Raw genomic sequence first — 23,120 nt, 5'->3', positions numbered from 1 at the left:
CTTTGTGTGGAGGAGGATCTCAAACCCAACTGGTAACCGAGATGCTGTGACTGTGGCCAAGCTCCCCTCTACCCAGCAATAACAGACACTCCAGCTCACCCTCCTACCTACACTCACATCCAACCAATATTTTTATGCCCTCTCTACATGCATTTGGAAACTTGAAATAAAATCCAACGCAAACTTTGAGAGGAGGCATTTGGATTCCAGCTCCTGCCTGGGAGGTCTGCTGGAGGACCACATGAGTATTCATTTGCTCACTGTTTTATCCGTTTCCTTGGTAGTCCTCTGTAAAGAATATTAAACAAATGTCTTTACAGCCCAAGAGCCCAGCAAAGAATGTTGACCCTGCAGAAAAACCTGTTTCAACAATTTTTACCCCACTTTTACCCCTCTGCTCTACGTAAGGATTCATGGAGCTCACCAAGCCCTCACAAAGGACTGTTGCATCAATGCATGCTAACTGCATTCTCCTCTTCAGACCAACTGTAGAAAACATTCCTAAAGGAACCTCAGGGCACAAACCCTAAGCAAAATTACACCTAGATATGTGGAAGCATTGGCATTAGTGAGGAATTTTCTCAACTGTTGACACTGCTCCAGAAAAATAATCAAATACTGATTTCCAAGGTTATAAAAGAGGGGCTGCAACTCCTCTACCAGCTTTTCAAATCCCCCTTTACAGTAACACTTCTTGTTGCAGGGATAATTCCAAAACAGAATAATAGATGCAAATCCTGCTCCTGTTTCTCTCCACTCAGATAAAAGTTCCCTGCAAACACAGGGAATTTTGGGTAAACACAGATGGTTTAGGGTAACTTTCATTACAGGAGTTTTGTGCTCCCCTCTCAGTCCCCACCTGCCACAGCTGCTGTGCTTCCCATTCATTTAACAGCTTTCACCCAAAGATAAATAAACAATCTTAAGCCAATAGACAGTGATAACTGGGGCCAAAAAAATGTCCAGACCCAGCATTTATTATATCTGAGAGCCTCGCAATATCCCTGAGTGATCCCACCAAGTTAGGCTATCCCAGGAGCTGCAAAGGTCTCCATGTTGCAGATAAGGAAAATAGAGCATCTGAAATTTCTTGCCAGTGACGACAAGGAAAGGGTTGGTTGTGTTTTCTTAGGAAGAAAGGGGAAAATGTTCTGCAGCTCTGTCTCTCAAAGCTAAAATCCAAAACATTTACAAGACTCAGAAGCCAGAAAGCTTGCAGATAATCAGCAGAACTGATACCAGCTCAATCAAAGCAAACCAGTAAGAGCAACTGGGAGGAAGACAGAGTACACAGCAGCAGGCAAAGAAATATTAAAACCCACTATATCCTTTATGCTATGCAATGGTTAAATAATTCAACCAGAAACCCCCTTCTAGCCCACTTTAGAACTGCTGACTGCTCAGCTAGTCATTTTGGCTATCACATAGCATTAATCTCTGCTGTTTCTGCAGTTAGCCTTTGAGAGAGGAGGAAGGAAAAAAAAAAAAAAGAAAAAGGCAACTTCAAAACATGCAAAAATTAATGAAAGCCATATGTGGGATACTGTCATTATTCCATGTTTATAAGAGGATCAGGTTTTGTTAAATGAGCTTATTTAATGCAGACGCATAAGAAAAAATGCCCAGCGAAAGATCTGAAAGCTATTGAAAGGGAAATATTTCCTTTGTTAACCCCAGCAGCCAGCAACAAGCAAAAAAGAAGGACACAGTTTAAGCTAAAAGCCACTATATATTTCGGTGCAACTTTGTTTACAGCTTCACTGACAGCTTATAAAGTTCTCCTAAGCAGAGAAATCTCTCCTAGACGTATTTTACCCTTTTGACCCTTTTCATCCCCGTACTGTATTTAAGCTGGGACAACCTAAAAATCAATGGCTTATGGAAACATCTGTTGGTACAGGCAGATGATTTAGACTTTTTTCAACAGCTGTTGTTATTTTATGCCTTTTTTTTTTTTTTGGCTAGGTCAATAGGTAAGACTGGAAGAAAATATTAGTTGGGCTCCTTTCCTGACGTTAGTCTCACTTGAACGGCTGCAGTCAGGGCCCTGTTTCCTGCCCTGTCCTGGGAGTCTGGGAGGGACAGGGGGAAGTCCCCCATGCCTGGTCTTGCTCACCAGCCTCAGACAAAAAAATATGGAAACACAGCCCCTAAATGAGAGTGGTGAAGCCCTGGAATGGGTTGTCCAGGAAGGTGGTTGGGGTGCCGTCCCTGGAGGTGTTTAAGCCCAGGCTGGATGAGGCTCTGGCCAGCCTGATCTAGTGTGGGGTGTCCCTGCCCATGGCAGGGAGGTTGGAACTAGATGATCCTTGTGGTCCCTTCCAAGCCTGACTGATACTATGGTAAATGGGCACTTATATCATTTATTTACCTAAATACTGGCTCAGAATAAGCCCTGTTGCAGCTGCTTTCTGCCCTGCACAAGGGAGCTAAGGCTGCTGCCCGCAGCACGCTCTGCACTACCCAGCTCCCTGGCTCCCCTTCCCAGCTCCAACAGTGCTGTCCACAATAAACTCCAGGTTCGTCTCAGCTCCCCTCCTGCTATTTCATTGCTGGGATGCAGACATCTGCCAACATCCTCCAGGAAAGATAACACACAATATATTTTAAAAGCCAACCTGCCAAAAGGTTCTCAATGCTCTGACAGCCCCACTTACCAGAAGGGAACATTCACTGCTCTCAGTAAGACATGCATAAAAACAGAATGTACTTTTCTTGGGAGACTAATGCTTACTTAAAAATAAAAATAATAAAAAAAGGGCAACAAAAGCATCTTATTTTTCACCATTTCATTTGGGTTCTACTTGAAACACTATGTTTCTATACAAATTGTTTTCCTGAAAGTGAAGAAAACAACTTAGAAAGCTTCTAAAGTGCTCTAAATATGTATTTACTTTTTTTCCAGTGTACATTCAAACTATTGAGAAGCAGAGGAAGCAAATACTCCAAGAATATATTTTTCCATGCTTTTTTGAAGCAGAGAGGACCTGCTTCATCTTACTTTCCAAACTTCTCAGCCCCCTGCCATGGACTCCTGGCATCACCATCAGTATTTTGAGTGAATTGTGCCAACCCCTTGCCCAGGGTGGCAAGGACAGTGGCAAGAAAAGCCAGTTCAAACAGCAACCATTTATCTAGAGGAGGGAAGAGTCCCAGGTTTGCAAGCAGAGGAGATATTTCAGCATTAAAGAATTCTAGGAGCTGCTCCAAGACAGAAATTTTTGTTGTCTGGTGCACTATAAGGATTTGAAGCCCAGAAAGAAGTTATTTATTTAGTCTATATACTCAGATTTATAACAAAGGCAGAGGATCTGTCTCTACTCCTCTGGGTGCTTTTTGCATCATTTACAACACATGAAGTAAGCCTCAGCTTCCTCTAAGACAGAAAAGTAATAAACAAGTCTTGACAAGTAACAATCAAACTCTCTTCCCCAAACATCCAGCTATGAAACAAAAGAGCTTTGAGAGCTTTCTCTCCACATCTCCTCAAAATTCCATTAAACTCAGAATTTGCAAAATGCTCTAAAACCCATTGCAGGGAGCAAAGGGATCTCTGGCTCCCCTTCCCCTTTTAACACAACAAGACCCCAGTCTTTACAGTCAGTGCCTCCCCTTAGGGTCATCTGCAGGTGGAAATACTTGAAAATAGTGTAAGCAGCCCTCTTTGTCTTTTAAAAGGCTGCAAGCAGTGCATTCCCACTGGTGGGTTTGCCCCTTACATGCAGGCATTTGAAGGTAAGACTCGCTCACCTCCTCCTGGGCAAAGGGTAAGTATGCAACTCCTCACCTTGTTGTGGTCAGTGAGCTAAAAACAGTGGAACAAACACCAAGAACCACTTCTCTCATCTCTAACAGTCTATCCCCTGCCCATGCCTTTGTGATTTGCAGTGCAGTAATTTGGAGGGGTGGAAGAGAACTCTACATTCCCAAGTAGGAGATCTCAGATTGAAATCAGTGTTTCAGAGCACTGCACCTCCAGCCTTTGAAAATGTGGATTTTGGAAATACTCTGCCTCTCAGTCACTTTTAGGCATTCACTGAGTCCAGCTGTGTTAAGAAACTAAGCAAAAGTTCAGTGTCAAGTAAGTGAGGATTATGATCTCCTTGTGATTTATGGAGGTAAATACAGTCTTAGACAGCAGAAAAACAAGTCACTTGATGCTAAGCAGACTCAGTACCAGGGCTCAGACTAATGAGTTAGTGAGGGTGAGGCTTCATGTTCCTGCTTCTTATCTCACCAGCTGGAAAGACAACATATCAGAAGGGAGAACACAGCCCAGCTGGTAAAAGATGGGCAGACCCAGCACCATGGTACCTACAAATACAGTGTTGGTGTCTGAGTAGAGCAGAAGGAAATGCTTCAGGACAGGGAGGCACAAAAGTCTCGGGTGATGGTAGCAGGGTACACATCAAGGCAAAGACTTCAAGGAGCAGTAATGCCTGACTAGGCTGAGGAAATCATAAGCCAAGCATCAGTCCTTCTGCAGATCTGCATGGAGAGCAGCGTAACTTGGGTTAACCACGAGCTAGCAACAAATCCTCTGCTTCAAACCACACAAGCAGAAGAGAAAGCAAATGAGATAGCTCAGAAATATTGGCTCTATCTTTTGGATTAGTCTCTTGGGCACAGCTACTGCCTTCATTTTCCCTGAGTACATCGCTGGCACTCAGATGATAAACACAGTAAGAAAGAAGGGAGGGAGCAGCCTATTTCACCACTACTTAAGGGAAAATCAGAAAGTTAGCTACATCAAATAGATGCTTATTTTAGGCATACATGTCATGCAGAAGTGAAGCAGAAAGAAGGTGGAAGGAGAAGAACCTTGTTAGCTGTGCAAAAGAAAGCCTGGCTTAGAACTTGCTTCCATCTGCTAACTCTTACACAGCTGATCAACTACATTTCATTAAACCATTGCAAAACTGTCACATTCTTGTCACAGCCTCCATGTTGGGGGTATTCCAAAGCAGAAGTCCAAAACACAGACCACAGAAGTAAAAACAACCAACTGGTGATGGAAGTAGGCAAGCTGCAGCGAGAAATAACTCTTATCCCTTATGCCTATGTACTCTGGGGTCCCCCCCAAAAGTCACTGCTCTCCCTGCTTTTTGCATTTGTGGAGGCATCACCTCTTCTTCTATCTGGCTGATGACTAATACAAGACTTCCACTCAAATTCAGAAGCTCCCTTTCCTTGAAAGGTTTGATGAATTTGCTGCTGTGACAGCAAGGACAGCTATGGCTGACCACAGCCAAGCACAACACCATCGCACCACCCTATCCTGGGGGTTTGCAACTCTGACTTGCAGCTGCCTCTTGCACTGCCAAACCTCCTCCCTTCCACACCAATCAAGTGCTTTTATTTATCATATGCTTGGACACCAAATCACTCAGTCCTTCTGTACAGAATGAGATATTTTAAACACCCACAGCAACACTGTCCTGCTTTTACAGTCTCAAGTTTAAAGCTCTCTCCACCACCAAACTACCCCATATGGCTGTATGGGTCCAGAGGAGGGCCATGAGAATGATCAGAGCACTGGTACACCTCTGCTGTAAGGACAGGCTGAGGAAGCTGGGGTTGTTCAGCTTGGAGAAGAGAAGGCTGCAGGGAGACCTAACAGAAGCCTGCCAGTACCTGAAAGGGGCTACAAGAAAGCTGCAGTGGGACGGTTTGCAAAGGCCTGCAGTGACAGGATGAGCAGCGATGGTTTGAAATGAGAGGAGGAAATGGATGTTAGGAACAAGTTCTGCACCATGAGGGTGGTGTAACACTGCAACAGGTTGCCCAGGGAGATTGTTGATGTCCCATCCCTGGAGATATTCCAAGGTCAGGCTTGAAAAGGCTCTGAGCAACCTGATCTAGTGAGGGATGTCCCTGTTCACTGCAGGGGGGGGGTGGACTAGATGAACTTTGGAGGTCCCTTCCAACCCAAACCATTCTATGATTGTACTGCTCTGCCCAGTACAGTGCAGGCAGCAGTAAAGATGTCCTTGAAAAAGCTACAGAGCAGTCAATCTGCTCACCATGAGCAAGGATGCTGCATGGAAACACAAACATTTAGTTATCATGTAGGCTCTTATCTCATCTCATGTTTTAACAACAGGTTGATCCCAGAGACATTCTGCAACATAGTTGAGTCACTCTGGGCCACACCAGGATGTGAACCTGACACTGAGCAGGAACAGCAGAGATGGTGGAGGAAAACAGCTGGAGATTTCCACCCTGATGTGAAAATGGCAGAAGGGAAGACAGACCACCTAAAACCGGGGAGAGGGGGAAGGAAGGCTGAGAATGATAACAGAAAGGGGAATCTGTGCAAGTACCATGAGGCTGAAGGCATTTTGAGTCCATGTTTCCATGGAAAGAGTTTTAACAGTGCTGGGTAAAAGGCCAAATGCATTTCCATAACAATTCATACTGCACAAATGGAAACACTTGAGAGAGATGTGCTCCTTCTAGCCTGCAATCTAGCTCTGCAGACAACTCACTCTCCTTTGTGCTTTACTTTTCCCTTCTTACTCACACCATTCTTCTCATCTTTTGCTGAAAGATGAAGTCAGAAATGCTATACTGCAGAGCTTGTTATTCTTCATCAGTGGCCAGGAGTCCTGCTTGTCTCTCAGATAGGTATCTCTATCTGAAGAGACTGATTGCACTGCTAGGTTTCACCATCTAATGTAGATCACAAAGACAGGAAGATTAAGAACACATCTTAAATCACACAAACACCACATATGCTACACTTCCAGTGTAGCACAGGGCAGGCAATGTCATCCCACTGCAGTCCTAGCCCGGGTTTGGTAGCTTGGTTAGGGCTGCAGCCTATCACTCATAGGACGTCCAGTCCTGATGGAAACGCTGGAAGCAATGGAGAGCTCACCCCTTCTCATGGTAACTTACTCAAACATGTTTCCTATGTGTAGGATTGTTGTCCACAGCTCCCCAGATGGCAGACACTGCTCTGAACCCAGAACAAAAGCTTTGCCCAGGTCTCACCTCTCTTTTGAACCTGGCCCATTTGCAACACAAGCTCCTTTGGGCTGACGCAGTGAAGGAGGTGCTCATCAGCGGCTGTCGCTGCTGAAGCTGTGACCTGGTGGCACCCAGGGGCTTTCTCCTTCCATATATCACTTCTCACTGTAGTGCTCTTTTCAGGAGACTTCCTGGATCTGGCACAAACTCCCAAAAAGTCTTCTCAAGTCATGAAAAACTATACATAAGAAAACCTGCCACACAGGACAGCAGTTAGTGTAGGACAGCAAGAGAAATGAAGCACCAGGCCATGGCTCCTCATGAAGCCCTGGATCAGGTGTACGGTAATACAATAAAACCCCTGTTTCCCTGTATCCAGGAGGCTTCCCTCTAAGGCAGGGCAGCTACTGATGAACTGCAAAAATTCTCTCTACAGAAAAACATAAATGCTGACTTCTCTGCATTGTGGAGTGCCAGCTTTGTCTTCCAAAACATCAGAACAGATAGGTTCCACCAGCGGGATGTGATACACCCATGTGTCATACCACAGTTTCCATTGGTCTCCCATGTTATCACCTTAATTTCCTCTCCATTTGGAGCTGGAATTCAGTGTGCAGTAACCATGTCTACCACACAACAGTTACACCACAAAACTTAGAAGGGATGGCAAACACAAATAAAAGAATCCATGTGGTACAGGAACCATACAGAAACAGTATTGTCCTTCTCAAGGTACAACACCCAGTGCCAGAATCCCTTTGCTACAGCAACAGCCTTATCCATCCATTACTTTAGGGATCCATACTTTCATGACTACATTAAAAACAAATCAATATTCATATAACCACTGGAAAAGACCTCCCAAACCAGGATTTTCTGTAGTGCAAATCCTTTAGCTCTGTGTTTTACCAACTGGTGAAATCACAGCGTCTTGATCCTAAAGAGGCTCTCAGAAACCTCCTTTTTTTCACACTGATGCTAAATAATTTGTATGACTGAATCCCTTTGTCTGCAGCAAGCCAAAAACAAACATTGCAGAAGATTTGTAATTATTACACAGTTGTCTTTAATCTGCATCCATCTCCAGCCCATGGCAGGAATATATACACAGCTCTGCCTTTGAGGCAACAGCATTTGCAGATGGTAAATAAAACTGCATCTAGCTCCTGATGCTTTTAACAATGAGTATGAAAGAGCTGAGGGATAAACTTCCTCTGCAGCTGATAGTGGCAGGATGGAAGAGGCAGATCTTTTATAAAAGGAAATTAAGAAATGATGAAAAACCCAATCTATCAGGGCTAGAGGCAGCAACCTTTGCCTCTGGAAAACATTGTAGTGGCTGAAGGGAAAGGTGTGTGGCAGAAGTAACTCACCATCTCTAGACACCAGCAAAGGCAAGCACAAGCACCGTGGCCAAGCAAGCTGCAGGGGTGGCACAGGGCCCTTCCTCTGCCCCATCCTGCCACAGGCTCACACTGAGCCAAACCTGGGAGCAGCATCTTTGTGCTGCTGGGGATTTGGCTCCGTGTCCACGTTCCTGCTCCTCTCCTAACATCCGTGAATCCTGTGAGTGAGCTTTGGAGGTGACTGTCTCAAGCTGAGGATTAGCAGCGTTCAGGAGCAAAAGGCATCCCAACTGCAGCACTTGGAGAAACCCAGGGCAGGACAAAAAAGCCCTGTCACAGCAGTTGTGTAACTGCCTTCCTGCTACTGATTGCAAAGCATGAGTAAGAGTAAAAGCCAAACAACAACTTCAATCTGGTTGGAATTCCTCTTTCCCCAGCTTTTACTCTAACTCCTTGCAGCATGGACCATGGACTCCACAGCTTACCCAGGGGTGATCTGTTCTGCACAGCCATGAATTTGCTCCGGGGTTGACTGCCTGACACAATTTCCTCTTCCATCTTCTGCTTTGAGTATCTGGGGCAGACACAGGATGCTGGTGGGTGTGAGAAAGGGCTCACAGATGACTGGCCCAAACCCCTGACCCAAGGGGTATGTGTGTGTCACCCTTTAGCGTTAATGCCAGGCTTGGGGCAGGCTGGTTTTGGCTGGGTTTTTACATGTTTACGCTGGTTACAGGACAACATTCACAACCAGAGAGTTACACAAGGGATTTAAAGAGGCAGAGTGAGGACACAGCCTGTTGTTAAGGATTCACTTTCCACCGCTGGACCCCACTCTGATTTGTTTCTAACACTTCAGCCACTCACTCTGCAGTTGTCCATGCTGTTGGAAAGCTTCCCACACGGTTCTGCAGGCCCTTTGGGAAAAGGGGATTTGCAATCACCACCCCATAATACCTCCACATGCAGACAGAAAACAGACTCAGTTTCACATGGACAACCTGCAGTGTGGCAGGTCCTCAGGGTGAGAGGTGACTTGAAGAATTTCTTTCCAAAGAAAATAAACTGGAGCCTGGAGAAGCCCTTGCTTGGGTCACCGACAAGGTTCAACAGTTTTGAGCCATGAAACATCTTTCTGCTACTTGACCAACAGCCAGTAGCAGGCTCTCCTCCTAAGAAGCAGCCACTAGAGGGGAGTGGCACTGCACACCTTGGCCAGAATTTTCTCCAGGGAAGAGCAACATGGAAGACTTGAGCTGGGTGGCAAGGAAAAAATCTCTGGCACTGTCACACGTACTGCCTGTCCCAACACCTGCCCCCATGCCATGCAGGTATCACTCTCACAAGCCTTTTCCCACCCAGTCCAGCTCATCTCCTCTCCCCACCTCCATCTCCTACAGTCCTGCCATCCCTGTCCCCTTCTTTTACAAACCCTGACAGACTCCATCCAAGCTGCTCCCTCCTCTTCTCCCTGTTCAGCAAACCACACATCTGGGGGCGGGGGATACGCACAAACTAAAAGCAGTGGGCAACAAGAGAGCTTTGTCCTGACAGAGCATCATTTATCTTATCTGTAACAAGTTCCAGGGAAGGCTTCCTAGCCTCCCTAGGTGGTCTTGCGACAGTTTCACGATGATAACAGGATGTTTTCTCAACATCCAGCCTAAATCATCCTGGCAAATTAGCAAATCAGTAAATTAAACTGCCATGGAAATCTGGGACTTTAATAAGCACTATCAGACGTTGGCAGGCTGCTGGATTGCACAAGAGTTTTCTTTTTGTTGCACTGAAAAAATTTCATTCTTTCAACCTCTTCTCACATTTCTTAATCTCTTCTTGTTGCTTCCTTCTGGACCCTTTCCAGGATGCCTGTGTCCTCCTCAGAGCAGGGGCACCTGAAAGCGGGTTCAATGACACCAGCCATGCCTCAGCAGTGCCACGCACAGCTAAGTCACCTCCTGCACCTTACAGAGGACACTCCTTCCATAAAACTCAAAACAAGACTTGTCTCTTTTGCAATAGCCTCTCACTGATGATTCATTTGTGGTCCACTAAAAATCCTCTGCCTCACCCCCCTCCAGCTTAAACCTGACTGCATTTTGATTTCTTCTCTGCAAATGAAACACTCTGTGACTGCTTTTATCTCTTATCTGGATGCACTCTCCAATTTCTTAAGGTCACTCTGAACCCTGACCCTGTTCTCCCAAGTGCCTGCAACCCCTCCCAACTTGATGTCATCCCAGAGTGCTATAAACATGCTTCTATCTTCCAAATAATGGCTGAAAATATTGCAAGTTTTCCCCCAGCAGGGATCAGGGCAGCAATAAAAGCACAAATCTTTTCCAAGCTTCCTTCTCTCTGAAGATATTTAACAACGTCACATCTATGTGGTAGGCTGCATCTCCTGAAAATGCAGGCATTCATTAAAGGCTGATTCATGTGGTAAAGGTAGGATGCATTAAATTGAATAAGAACTACCTAATGAAATTACTGGATACAACAAGAAGGCTCTTTCCCAGTGAACTCTGTTGCTGGGGTCAGCCAGCTACACTTTGTCAGTCACAGCCTTAGACAACTGAAGCTGTCGGACCTTATCCAGCAGGGCAGCCTTAACCATCCTGCCACACGAACACAAAGACTCAGCAAATAATCAATTCTAACTGAGTTCTGGGATCAGCACAAGAAGACATGGGCACTAGGGTACAGTTCACTTCAGGCTGTCACTTTTTGTGATGTTGGAGCCATTTCTAAATTATTATCACTGTATGCAGAAGCCAAACTTGACTTCTCATCAGAGCCAAGGACCTAAAGTTATTCAGCTTGAGCAAATGCTAAAGTCTAACCTTAACAGATCAAGTTATTGTCCCAGCTCTGCTCCATATCCTCAAGCAAAGCAGAAAGAGAAGGACCAGGGGAGTCTCCAGCAGGATGAGCACTCACTGCCCAACACAAAAGGAGCTTGGGAAATCAGAATTTCCAGAGCTGAACAACACAACCTCTGAGAAAACATCCTGGAAATTCAAGGAAGACACTTTAAAAACTTATTTTAATTGGAAAACTATTTTTCCATTTCTTTGTTTTCAGTCCTTTTAACCCCTCAAACCATTCTTTGCCTAAACATTTTTCAGCTGCAGCTTTTCTACAACACGCACCAGAGCCTCTCTCAAGCAAAGCCTTCTAAAAGGACTTGCAGGGAAAGCCATGTGCAAACTGACAACACCAGCCTGTACAAAATCAGCTCACAAGAAGGAATTTTCCCTCTTCCCTTCCCCATGTGCTCAAGCTTACTGTCACATTCTCAGCCATAAAACAAGAGTTAATGCCGTTTCCAAGGGCACAGAATCCTAGAACGGCTTAGGTTGGAAGAGACCTCAGAGATCATCTACTCCAACCTCCCCACCGTGGGCAGGGAAACCTCTCAACTACACTCAGCTGCTCAAGCTCTCATCCAACCTGGCCTTGAACACCCCCAGAGAGGAGGCAGGCACAATCTGTTTCTAAGCTCCAGTCTAACCCTGCTCTCCCTCAGCTCTAAACCATTCTCCCTCATCCTGTTGCTACACACCCTCACGAAAAGTCCCTCTCCAGCTGCCACCAAGCATCAACGTGGCTGCAGCTCCTGACCAGGCGCAACAACACACTATTTGCAACTAACTGCTCTCACTAACCACAAAACTGGCTCTCTAATGAGAAGGCAATAAGCACCTGAAAGACTTCTGGCTGCAAAAAAATAACAACAATTAAAACAAGCAAGCAAACAAACAATGAAAAAATAAAACCAACAACAAAAAGACAAACCCCAGGCAGCACTAAATAAAGCAGAGCCAGGACATGGCAGGAGATGCACACTGCACAATGGCTTTCACCAGCCAGCTCCCTGCCCAGCCTACACGTGTGAATTAAGCTCTATTTATAAGTCTTCCACTTTTTTTTTCAACTGACCTTAATATAGTGCAGTTGTTATTTTGTTTCTGTTGAACTTAGCAACAGGAAACCCTGTCAGTCCTGCAGCAAACTTTCCATTGCCCTGGCACTCCCATTCCTGCACCACAAAAGCCAGGTTTCTAAAGAGGTGTTTGAAGGGGTAGGAGGGAGAGGAAGAAGAGAAGCAAGCACACACACACACATAAAATCAAAATGCCTGTAAAACGTGCAAAATAGAAGCCAAATTCTTTCCCCCTCCTGTTTGAAAGGAAAAGGCAGTGTTGTAACTTGCATTTGCTAAAGATATCTTACTTTACTACCAGACACCTAAGCATTAGTCATGAAAATTATCTTTAATAATGCATCAGGAAACAAAAAGTAACTCCTCACCATCCTTACACTTACACACTCCTCTAACAAAAGCCTGACTTAGCAGACTGCACAAATCTCAGCTTGGAAAGCTAATTCTCTCTAGTCCCTGGCTAATTTGCCAAGCAAACAGCTACAGAAATTAAGCCTTAACTTGTCAAAAACAAAATAAACCTGATTTCATTACAAGCTTTGGCAGGACCACGCTGCCGCCTGAAGAGCTTTGCTGCGGGATGAGCAAAGTTCCGTGGCGCTCCACCCTGCAATGTGAACTCATCTCCGCAGTGTTTTCTCTTTTAACAGCTTCATCCTGCTAGCCTGACACACAAACACAGCTGCTGGATGGATGGCAACCTGCACCAACGTGGGCTGGGAGCAATTCAGCACTTACAAAATAGGAACAAGAAAATATATGTGTATATATATATAGATATAAAACACAGGAGCAAATCCAGCTAGGAAAAGCATGACTTGAAATAACCCAGATCTTGATAAAGCAGAATATGTATTAGCAGAGCTTGGAACTACAATTGCACTCCTGTCAAGCCCAATATTCCTTAAAAATAAATATGTAAGGACTATCTGTGATTTATTTATGGCAAAACGCAGCAAACAGAAACAAATCAACTGCCTTCTGATCCCTGGCATGGCCTTTTTGTATTGGTTCACCAGCATGAGCAATACAAAGTTTTCCTCTACATCTCATCTCTGTGTGTCTTCCCACTATTAATTTTCCTTCCAGCACAGGTGCTGACACTCCCAGTCAGCAATGCCTTCAGCCCTCCAGATGCCTTCAGGCCTCAGAGTCTGTGCATGCACCAACACTGACCACAACCATGCCTCCCTCTGCTAAAAACTCCCAGGAAGTGCAAAGCATGAGAGGGGATGGAGAGATTCACCAGGACCAAGTATGTGCAAGGTCCTTGGAGGTGCTTCCAGCCCCCCCCACCCAGCATGGCCAACCCCAAGCACATTATGGGGCATGGCTTTTATCAATTTATATACAAAGATTGGTACAGCTCAGCCACAAGAGGAACTTTTTTAGGTCAGCCTCTAAAAACTGGGAAGTGCAAAGCATGAGAGGGGATGGAGAGATTCACCAGGATCAAGTATGTGCAAGGTCCTTGGAGGTGCTTCCAGCCCCCCCCCAGCATGGCCAACCCCAAGCACATTATGGGGCATGGCTTTTATCAATTTATATACAAAGCTTGGTACAGCTGAGCCTCAAGAACAACTTTTTAGGTCAGCCTCTAAGTCACCTACTGAGAAAACACAAACACAGCTTCATCCAGCAGCTGAAAGAAAAAACTCAAGGTCCCATGGTATTTTTAAAAGGCTAAACCAATGTCACAGTGACAGATGCTGTTCAGCTTTGCAAAGGCTCCAGAACGGAAACCCAGGAGGTTTGGTGGTCAGCAAGAGCAGCAGCAGCATTTCTTTAAAAAGCACAGGAAAAGACAAGGTGACAAGGCCTAAGTGGCACTCACCGCTTCCTCGTGGGCTGCGCGCTCGTCACCACCTTTCAGAAAATCCACCTCGTCTTCAGTTTTCATTTCCAGCTTCCCTGTGAAAACAGAGGGTTCATGTAGGCAATTTAAGAACAAACTGCTTTCAGCACTGCTGATGTTTTTCTGTTTATTCAAACCAGTCTCCCAAAAAAGAGGAAAAAAAAAAAAGAAGAAAGCAAATCCAACCCCCAACCCCATCTGACTTTCAACATCTGGTTTCATTCCCGACTCTGCCGCTTGTTTGTTAGTAGCTTTTCACAACTATCGTGGCTGGGGCTGAAGGGAACCAGGAAGCAGCAGCAAGCAAGGGGTAATACTCCTGAAAAGCTCTAGGTGAGGCTCAGCACACCTGCATGTGTTTGACCATGCATTTTCTTGGCCCTCACCCATTCACCCAGCTAAGGAATCAAGATTTGTGCTGCTTTTCTTCTTAGCACAACCTGCAAATAAGAGAGGAAAGCAGCTTTGCCTTCTCTCAGTAAGTGCTTTAAGTGCTGCAAAGAAAAAAAAGGAATAATAAACTGAATCACAAGCTTGAAGGATTCAGCCCACCTGCACTGCCTTAAAGATGATGACAGGTCCCTGGGCCAGGAAGGCAAACTCTTTCCTGCTGCAGGTTTAAGAATTCCCAGCTGATTTTCTCCTTCCTCATGCGCCCATGATGGTGTCACCACTGTGGTGCTACAAACATCATGTCCCAGCTGCTTTCTCTGCCCAGCAAAGCTTTCATTAGTCACCATTCCCCCGGGCTTCCCTTCTGCGTACCTTTTCCTGGTGTAAAGTCAACGCCCTCATGCTCTTTCAGCCCTTAACTAAGGGTTCTCACAACACACAGGATGCTTTCAGAGGAGTGAAGCTATTTGACTAAAGCCACCCAGACAGAGAGCAGCTATGTTAGGGCTAAACCCACCTCTAACCCCACTCCCTGTCTTATTTCCACTACAAACAAACCCTGGCTGGATGGTAACTGCTTAAGGGCAGTGTATGCTTGCAGTAAGTTTACCTGTTCAGGGATTTAGCAAGAGGAGCCTCCCACATTCACAGGGCAATTGCTGCAACAACTGTCACCACTGGTGCTCCTTTGGCATTAAAATTCTTTAATGCCAAACTAATCTTTAATTCTTAAACTCTTGATTTTGGGACTGTTTTTGCAATGTCCTATTGATAAACTAATCCAACATCAGTGAGTCAAACTGTTATCATTTTGTCTCCATTAGCAGAGCTTGAAGGCAGACACTCAGAAGTCAGAGACAATCCTACAAATTTCTGTCATTCCCCTTTGGTAGAATCACAGAATGGCTTAGGTTGGAACAGACCTCAGAGACCATTTATTTCAACCTCCCCTCCATGGGCAGGGACACCTCTCAACTAGACTCAGCTGCTCAAGGCCTCATCCGACCTAGCCTTGAAGACCCACAGCTAGGAGGCATCCACACCATCTATGGGCAGCCTGTTCCAGAGTCTCACACCCTTGTACTGAAGAACTTTGTCCTCAGATGCAGTCTAACTCTATTCTCCTTCAGCTTCAAACATTTCCCCCTTGTCCTATCACTGGATAACCCTCATGAAAAGTCCCTCTGCAGACTTCCCGTAGGATCTCTTCAGCTATTGAAAGGCAAAGCAGAGATTACAACCACAATGAGACCTGCTTAGGGTCATGATGATGCTGAGATGGTTTTGCTCACGGTCTAAAGTCAGAACATTTAAGGAAGAAACCTGTAGTGTACTGAAGATGGGAGAAGGCAGTGGCATAGTGATGCTCCACACTGGGTAGGAACTGGAGGATGAAGACTCAGGATCAAATTCAAGGGCACAGTATTTTGCACTCTGCCACTTCCTCCTAAACTTGTCTTTGCAAACATCTCAAATGAGTAGCACTCTAATGTTACCACAGAGGTCACTGGGGCACAGAGCACCTTATCACATGTGGTATCATCACTGACATTCCTTACTGCCTCATCCTGCTCCTCTAACACTCTTGCGCAGGGAAAATGCCATCAAAGAGCATGAGGTGAAGACTGGTAAACCCCAAACCAAGGTGATACTCTTCTGTCTGGCAGTGAATGTTTTCTTTAACTGCTCAGACATACAAGAGACACACCAAGGCTATTTTTTCCAGGAGAAGAGCTAGGGAGCAGTAGTTAGAGTATTTAGGATGCCAAGCACCAACCACACAGCCTAGGTTCACCAGAGCAGCTTTCTGCCAAGCAGCTGCTCTACTTGCAGGTGTTTTGTCAGTACAAGCATGCATCCCTTCTTACCCAGCATGTCTACCATGGTATGATTTCATACCTGCCTGCTCTCCTTAGTGAGCAGCATGTACCTACGTGACCAGAACCCATTCCTCAGCTGCAATGCAGTTCTGTCTAAACCTAATAGCTGCCTTCTGAAAGCAGGATCTTCTAGACTGATCCCCTTCCTTCAGTGCTGTGATCAGTCTTTAAGCATTTGTCTGCATAAGGTAATTGTCACTCTGAAGTCTTTGTTTTGGGGGTTGGCTGAAACTATGTGGAGGCAACGAGATAAACAGGAGTTTGGGAGTAGTATATATATATAAATGATATATATATGAAATCTATAATATAGGTTTAATATTTTACATATAAAGGGAGTAATATATATATTACTATAAACTAATATGAATTTAAAACAATAAATAGTTTAATGATTTAGAGTAATGGCAAAAGCCATTATCAGACAGTTACATCTCTGATAAATTAGCATGACAACAAAATCCTCTGACCACAAGTGTTTCTGAGAAACAGCCTCGTGACCCACACTTCCTTTGGGAAGGGCTTTATTGTAGTCTACTGAAAAAGGATCTGATTCATTCCGAGCACTGGCTACAAAGTACTCTGTACAAACCCAGGCTGCAGGGAAAACTCCCCAGCACTGACAGAGCAGAGAAGAACTGCCACAAAGAACAGAAGGCTGCCACTCCGCTAGTACACAAAAAGAAGCTACCCAAAGCTTAGGCATGGACATGAAGAATGTCCACAGCAATCAAAACAAACAATAAATCTCTTCTCTTGATCTGCTGCCTTATCAGAGTTCTAGCTGCTGCTTTCTAGGAGGTGAATTTCAGAAGTATTTAAAACAGTGAGCTTGGATCCACAGCAGTTGCTTGCCTCTGCTTTAAGCTACTATTTGATTTTGGGGTTCTCTGAGCAATTCTTCAAGAACAGATATTCCAGATGAAATTGTGATTTGTGCAGTATCCCATGGCAAATAAACAATTGTTCTTTGTGGAGCAGTCAGACTGCTCTGTTCCCACACCTTTTAGCCCTAAATCCTTATGTATTTTAAGCCAGCGACAGAATCACCTCCTTTCTCAACCCCCCTTTATCCATACTGTAACACATGATGATACCTTAATAACTCCTTCCTACTTCAGTCACTGCCTTAACTGAATTAAGATCTTACAGTCACTTATCCTTTTCAAACCTTGCCCAGACAATGTCACACCTCCAAGAATCCAGCCAGAGATAAGGACCTGGACTATAGGATGGAGCTGACAGAGCAGGAGGCTCCTAGAAGAAAAAAGCCCTACCAGGGACTGACTTAGAGGAGCTTCTGTCCTACTGAACTGTCAATCCACCATGGCACTCAAGCAGGTTCTTTCTGAAAACACCTTTTTAATCCATCTTTAAATCTTTCTACCTATTCAGTAACGAGCTGCTGGCTAATGTTTACTGCCTACCTCCCAACAAACTTACTTAAAATCCTGAACTCAACAAAAATAAAGATTTGCTGACCCCACTGACCCTCCCTTCTCCCCCCCCAAAATCAATCCTTTCCCTTGTCTCCAGTTATTTTGCTATCACAGAACAAAATCCTCTGCCATCACCTCATCCTGCAAACCGAAGCAGCCGGTCCCAGCATTAAAGCCACGCAGCAGTTTTCTGACTTTATCACTTTCTGATTTAGATCAGGGTAGACCTTTTCAATTGTTTTACTGTTGTGTTGGTTTGCTGCTGGGAAGGCAGAGAGGCACTGCACCGTTTTCTCACAGCAAATCAAAACCTGGCAAATGAAAAAAGTTCAGCTGCTCCCAGTCCACAGCTGCCTGAACAGGTGGAATATAAAAGCTCAGATTAGGTGGAATAGGAAAGCTCAGATCAGATCAGCTCCACGCCTCAGCAGCAAATTCACCTATGATTCGATTCCAGGCTGGAGCAACAAACCCAATTCCTCTTTCATTCAATTCATCCCTTTATTTCCCTTTCTTTTTCAGTTACCTGGTGCTGCTTTCTACTCGCTCCTGTGGCACGGGCACCGGGCGTCTACGCTGTCCCCCAAGTCCTGCCGCTCTGCCCCATCAGCGCTCATCCACGGGGAACGCCGGTGCCGCTTCCCCGTGGAGAGCAGCAAACAGCACTCGTCATCAGAGTTCCAGCGCTGCTGAAACGCGCTGGAAAACACCGCCGGCTGCTCTGCCCGACAGAAAAATACTTCACAGCCCGGAAAAGGCGGTGGGGGGTAGGGCTCCCTGGCTTTTTTAAATGACCTAATACTGCCAATTAGGAAGCGGCCCCGCGCAGTTCAGAGGGACACCAGCAGCTGCTTGGAGCAGATGAGCAAAAGAAAATGCAGGACAGCCCCATTGTAGCCTCTGACTCCACACTAGCAAAAAACAAAAGGGAGAAGTGAAGGAACAGCACTACGCAAAGAAAGCTTCGGGTCTTCACCAAAGCGTGGAACCTGAAGATACAGTAACCCAAACAGCTCCCTCCCATTCATTCTTTCTCCAGGGAGGACTCGCATGCTAGGAATTCTTCTGCAAAAATTCACAGGAGATGATGTCCTGTCCTTACCTCCCGTGCCAGCCAAGCAACATGGAGCTGAACTCAAAGTCTGAACGTGAGATTCTTTTCTGTCTCACAAGAACAACCACAAAGACCTACACTCCTACACGCTTCAAGGCAGGCCTCCTGTTCTTATTTCCTCTCCTTTGCTGATGAGAGACTAGAGGCACACCTACAAAGAGAAAAAGGTAGTAGGAAAGCAACTGATTTTTCCTACCTGTATGAGGCTCAGCTTGTTGCAGTTCCGGGTTGACATTCCTCTTCTTCACTGAGGAACTTAAATCAGTCTCTCCATTAAGATTGGCTCCCACATCCGCTGCAGCCTGCGGCTCCAGACCCTCTTTTCCTGCAGCTGGTAATTCAGGGGAATGAGGTGTCTCTGCTGCAAACACCACTGCATCAAAACTTTTCACCATTTTAGGAACTTTATCCAGAGAGGAGCCGTCACCTGCTGAATCCAAGCTCTTTACCCCCATGTTTTCCAGCACGGCTGCCTCAACATCACTGAAGGGCGATTTGGGTACAGCTTGGCTCTGGCTGCCCTCAGGCTCAGCCAAGGCCTCCTCCTGAGCTGCTTTTGCAGAGGGACCAGCATCACTCTCAGCAGCTGGGCAAATGGTGTCGGTGCTGGAGTCGCTGTCACACATGGGCTCCTCTGCAATGGGCTGCAGGGCTGCCCGGGGAAGGACGTTTTCTGTCTCCTCCTGCTGCTCCGGATACGCTGCAACGGGAGTTATTGTCACCGGCCTTGACACTTCCTCGCCCTCACAGGCATCACTCGGGGCTTCCACTTCTGAAGCATGCTTTAATTCAGGGGTGCTGCTGGGTGAGGAGCTCTGTTGTATGGTTTGACTAGGATCATGCTCTTGGTTCAGCCCCACATCCGGGCAAGGATCACTCTCCACATCCTGTGACTTGCCTGCTGGTGCAGGTCCGTGCATGGTGCCTTCTCCTGCCCCAGCCTTGCACGCTTCTTCGGCACGGCCTGTCCCTTTCACTCCAGCATCTGCGCTGCTGCTGCCTGCCACAGGCCCCTCCTGACTGCAGGCAGAGGGTTTCACAACAGCAGCAAGAAGTTCCTCCGACAAAACCTGCTCCCTGCCACTTGCACAAGCCTCCTGCTCAGGCTCAGCTTTGCCTCTTTCAGCTTGCTGTGAGAGGCTCTGCTCCAGAGAGCCCTTGTCCCCTTCATGGTCCCCACGCCAGCTGGCTCTGGCAGCTACCTTGCCATGCTCCCCACCGCGCTGCCAGGCGAGCTCTGCCGCCACCACCACCACTTCCTGGTTTTGTCTAGATTCCTCATTATGAATTACAGAGGGTGTGTCTATTAAATTATCCTCTGCACAGTCTGTGCCCTTGGCACACGTTGCTAAGCCAGGGTCATTACCTTGCAGAGCTGGCTCCTGCCCGGAAGGTGCCACTGCAGCATCTCCCTCCTGACTCGCAGCCGGTCCCTCTCCTGTGGGTAGTGGAGTGAGAGGTTTCACCTCTACACACAGCCCCTCCTGCTCTGAAGCACTTTCAGCTCTCTCTGCTCCAGTTTGTTCAGACTCTTTCTCTGCCAAGCTTGTGCTCACACCCTCTGGAGGGAGTGATGCAGGCTCACGTTTGCTCTCTTGAGCAGCGTCCGGTTTTAAGCTGTCGCCCATTTCATCTTCAACAGCAGTGTGACAAGCAGAATGCTGACAGCTAGCAACTTCCTGACCTCCATCTGCAGAATCAGTGCTTCCTCCATCTCTGCTGCTGTTGGTATCAGTTCCTGCTGGCTCCTCTTCTTCCATTGCCTCAGCCACACATTCAGTGATCATACTGCTTTCCTGGTGACAGACAGGTTTTGCACTGCTTTGGTTAAACCCAGCAGTATCATCATCTGCAGGCTTAGCATCAGTGCCATCAGTTTCCATACAGTCTGTCAGAGAGGGCAGGCTTGACTTCTCATCTATGCAACCTGCTTCTGTTTGTCCTTCTTGCTTCCTGCTGCCATGGATTTGCAAGCCAGGACCAGATCTTGATGCACATGTGGGCACCTTCACCCCATTCACTGCTGGCAACACTGCCCCTGTGCTCGCAGTGACATCCTGCTCTGCCGTGACACCGGCACCACTTTTGCTTTCCAAGACGTCACCATTTACCTGCTCAGTACAGGAGTCTGCTCCGTGCTCTTTGCTACTGCTGCTCTTGCAAAGGTCAGCCGAGTCATTGCCAGTGCCACCGTCTGCATTCACCCCACCACATGCTGGTACCACTCCCACATCTGCATCCTCCCCATCTGCACACTTGGTGCCATTGAAAGCACCAAGGAGGGGCTGAGCAGCACTGGCTGACTCTTCCTTAGCTGGAGATTGCTGCTCTAGGTTTGCAGTCCTCCTTCCACTGGCCTCAGCCATCCCATCCTTTACCTGCTGCTGGCCTGCAGCCGTCTCAGCTGCCCCTGCACAGTTCCTGCATTCGGTCTGGCCCATAGCCACATCCACGCCCTCCAAAGGAGCTGGGGCTTCTCCTGCACTTCCAACCACAGCAGCAGCACTGCCAGCTGCACGCTCCTCAGCAGCCTGCACTTCCTGATGGGCACTGTCTTTGCAGCACAAGCCGGCCCGATCCACAACTCCAGCAGATGTCATTCCAGCTTCCTCATTTGTATTTCCACAGGAGGGAAGATTTATGGCACCGTTTACACTTGCACACAGGCTCACCGTGCAGTCCTGCTCCTCTGATGTAGTCCCTGAGCCCTCAGCAGAAGCTGGCCCCTCCTCTTCCTTTCTACTCAACGTCACTGTGTTTTTACTTCCACAGAAGCACTCTGGCCTCTCTGCATCCCCCAGGCTCAGGAAGTCATTTGGTGTATCATTAAAAGCTCCCAAACTCCTGCTGTTGCATTTCTCCTGGTGGGTTTGGTCTGAGAGCTGCCCGACGTCCAGCTGAACAAGATCAGATGGACTTTCCTGCCTTCCTTCTCTTGCCATTTCTTCTAGGCTCTGAGAGGTAGTGGTTGGGTGACCATCTGGTTCTGCTTCCTTAGCACAGCTGTCTGCAGATTGTCCCAGTGCAGGCTCTGTCTGCTGCCTTAAACTCTGCAAGGAGACCAAAAAAAGAAGGAAATAATTACTTTGTTCTGTCACACATTTACACTGTCTCCATCTTCACACCATTCCCACCACCTACAAGATCTGTATCTACATAATCCTGCTCCATGCAACTCTTGCTCCCTCTGTACCTCCAATTGGTGCTGCCCAGGACAGAGTTACAAATGTACTATAGTGGGGATTTCAGCTTGGCTTTGTTATGGAGTAATACTGAGATCAGAATGACAGAAACATTGGCTGGGAAGAGCATCTGGAGGCCATCCAGTCCAACCTCCTACCTAAAGCTGGGCTACAGCCAATGCAACATCAGGTCAACCAGGACTTATCTTGCCAAGTCTCCAAGACCTGCAATGATAGGAGTATCCCACCACTTCTCTGGGCAATCTTTTCCACCATCCTCCCAAGAAGAAGTTTTCCCTAGCAAACAGCCCAAACAACTTGAAGCTGACACTTGTGCCTCTGCCCCCTCAGCACACCATCTGCTACCACTGGGAAGAACTCTAAAGCTTGTAATTGCTCTTCAAGCAGCTGTAATCATATTTCTTGAGTGCACTTAAATTCAAGATGAGTAAACAGCAGAACTCAGTCTAGCAAATAATGCAAATATATACCAGCCTAGTCCCAAGGGCCTTGAGCAAATGCTGTTTCAGAACAAACTTCAGATCCCTTCCTGTTGGCACACCCCAGCAGCATTGCTCAATTTGCTCTGTATTGATGGAAAGGCTACTTCAGATGTGGGAATTGGCTGATGATGTCCAAACACTGCCACTTGTCTCCTGCTCCTAGGACTCAGCTAATCATCTAATCTATTCCTGAGGACTGCACACATAATTAAATATCTAAAACTTATTTCCTAAATGGAAATAAAGTCTTGGAAACAATGCCATACTATTACAATTCATTTCTGCTTTCTCAGTCCCTGTCTGCTCTGCACTTTTTCTCCCTCAGCACTTGCTTTGTCAAGGAGCCCACAACCTCCTGCAGTTTGATACAATCAAACCTTTGCTTAAAAAGAATTGTTTTCAACACCTCCTTTTTTATTCTCTTCTCTGCAGCAGTGTTCACCTGTTAGAAAAAGTGTCTTGTTAAATCAGGGAGCAGCTTCAAAATCCT

General features: G+C 46.4%; 1 protein-coding gene across 9 annotated transcripts in view; it reads right to left on the bottom strand.

The window, feature by feature from the left end:
• The window catches only part of AKAP13 (A-kinase anchoring protein 13), a 243,460-nt gene that overhangs the window by 93,044 nt on the left and 127,296 nt on the right, over positions 1–23,120 (bottom strand). For all 9 annotated transcript variants that reach the window (XM_068143379.1, XM_068143382.1, XM_068143384.1 and 6 more), the window contains 2 exons: positions 19,142–21,995; positions 14,099–14,175 (listed from right to left, as the gene is read on the bottom strand). In XM_068143379.1, coding sequence (XP_067999480.1) covers positions 14,099–14,175; positions 19,142–21,995 — 2,931 coding nt within the window. The remainder of the gene's footprint in view (positions 1–14,098; positions 14,176–19,141; positions 21,996–23,120) is intronic.

Source organism: Melanerpes formicivorus, unplaced genomic scaffold, assembly GCF_026170545.1.
Source record: "Melanerpes formicivorus ecotype bairdi unplaced genomic scaffold, bMelFor1.0.p_v2 SCAF_10, whole genome shotgun sequence".
Lineage (NCBI taxonomy): Eukaryota > Metazoa > Chordata > Aves > Piciformes > Picidae > Melanerpes > Melanerpes formicivorus.
Note: the sequence above shows the minus strand (reverse complement) of the source record. Positions and strands in the feature narration are given on the sequence as shown.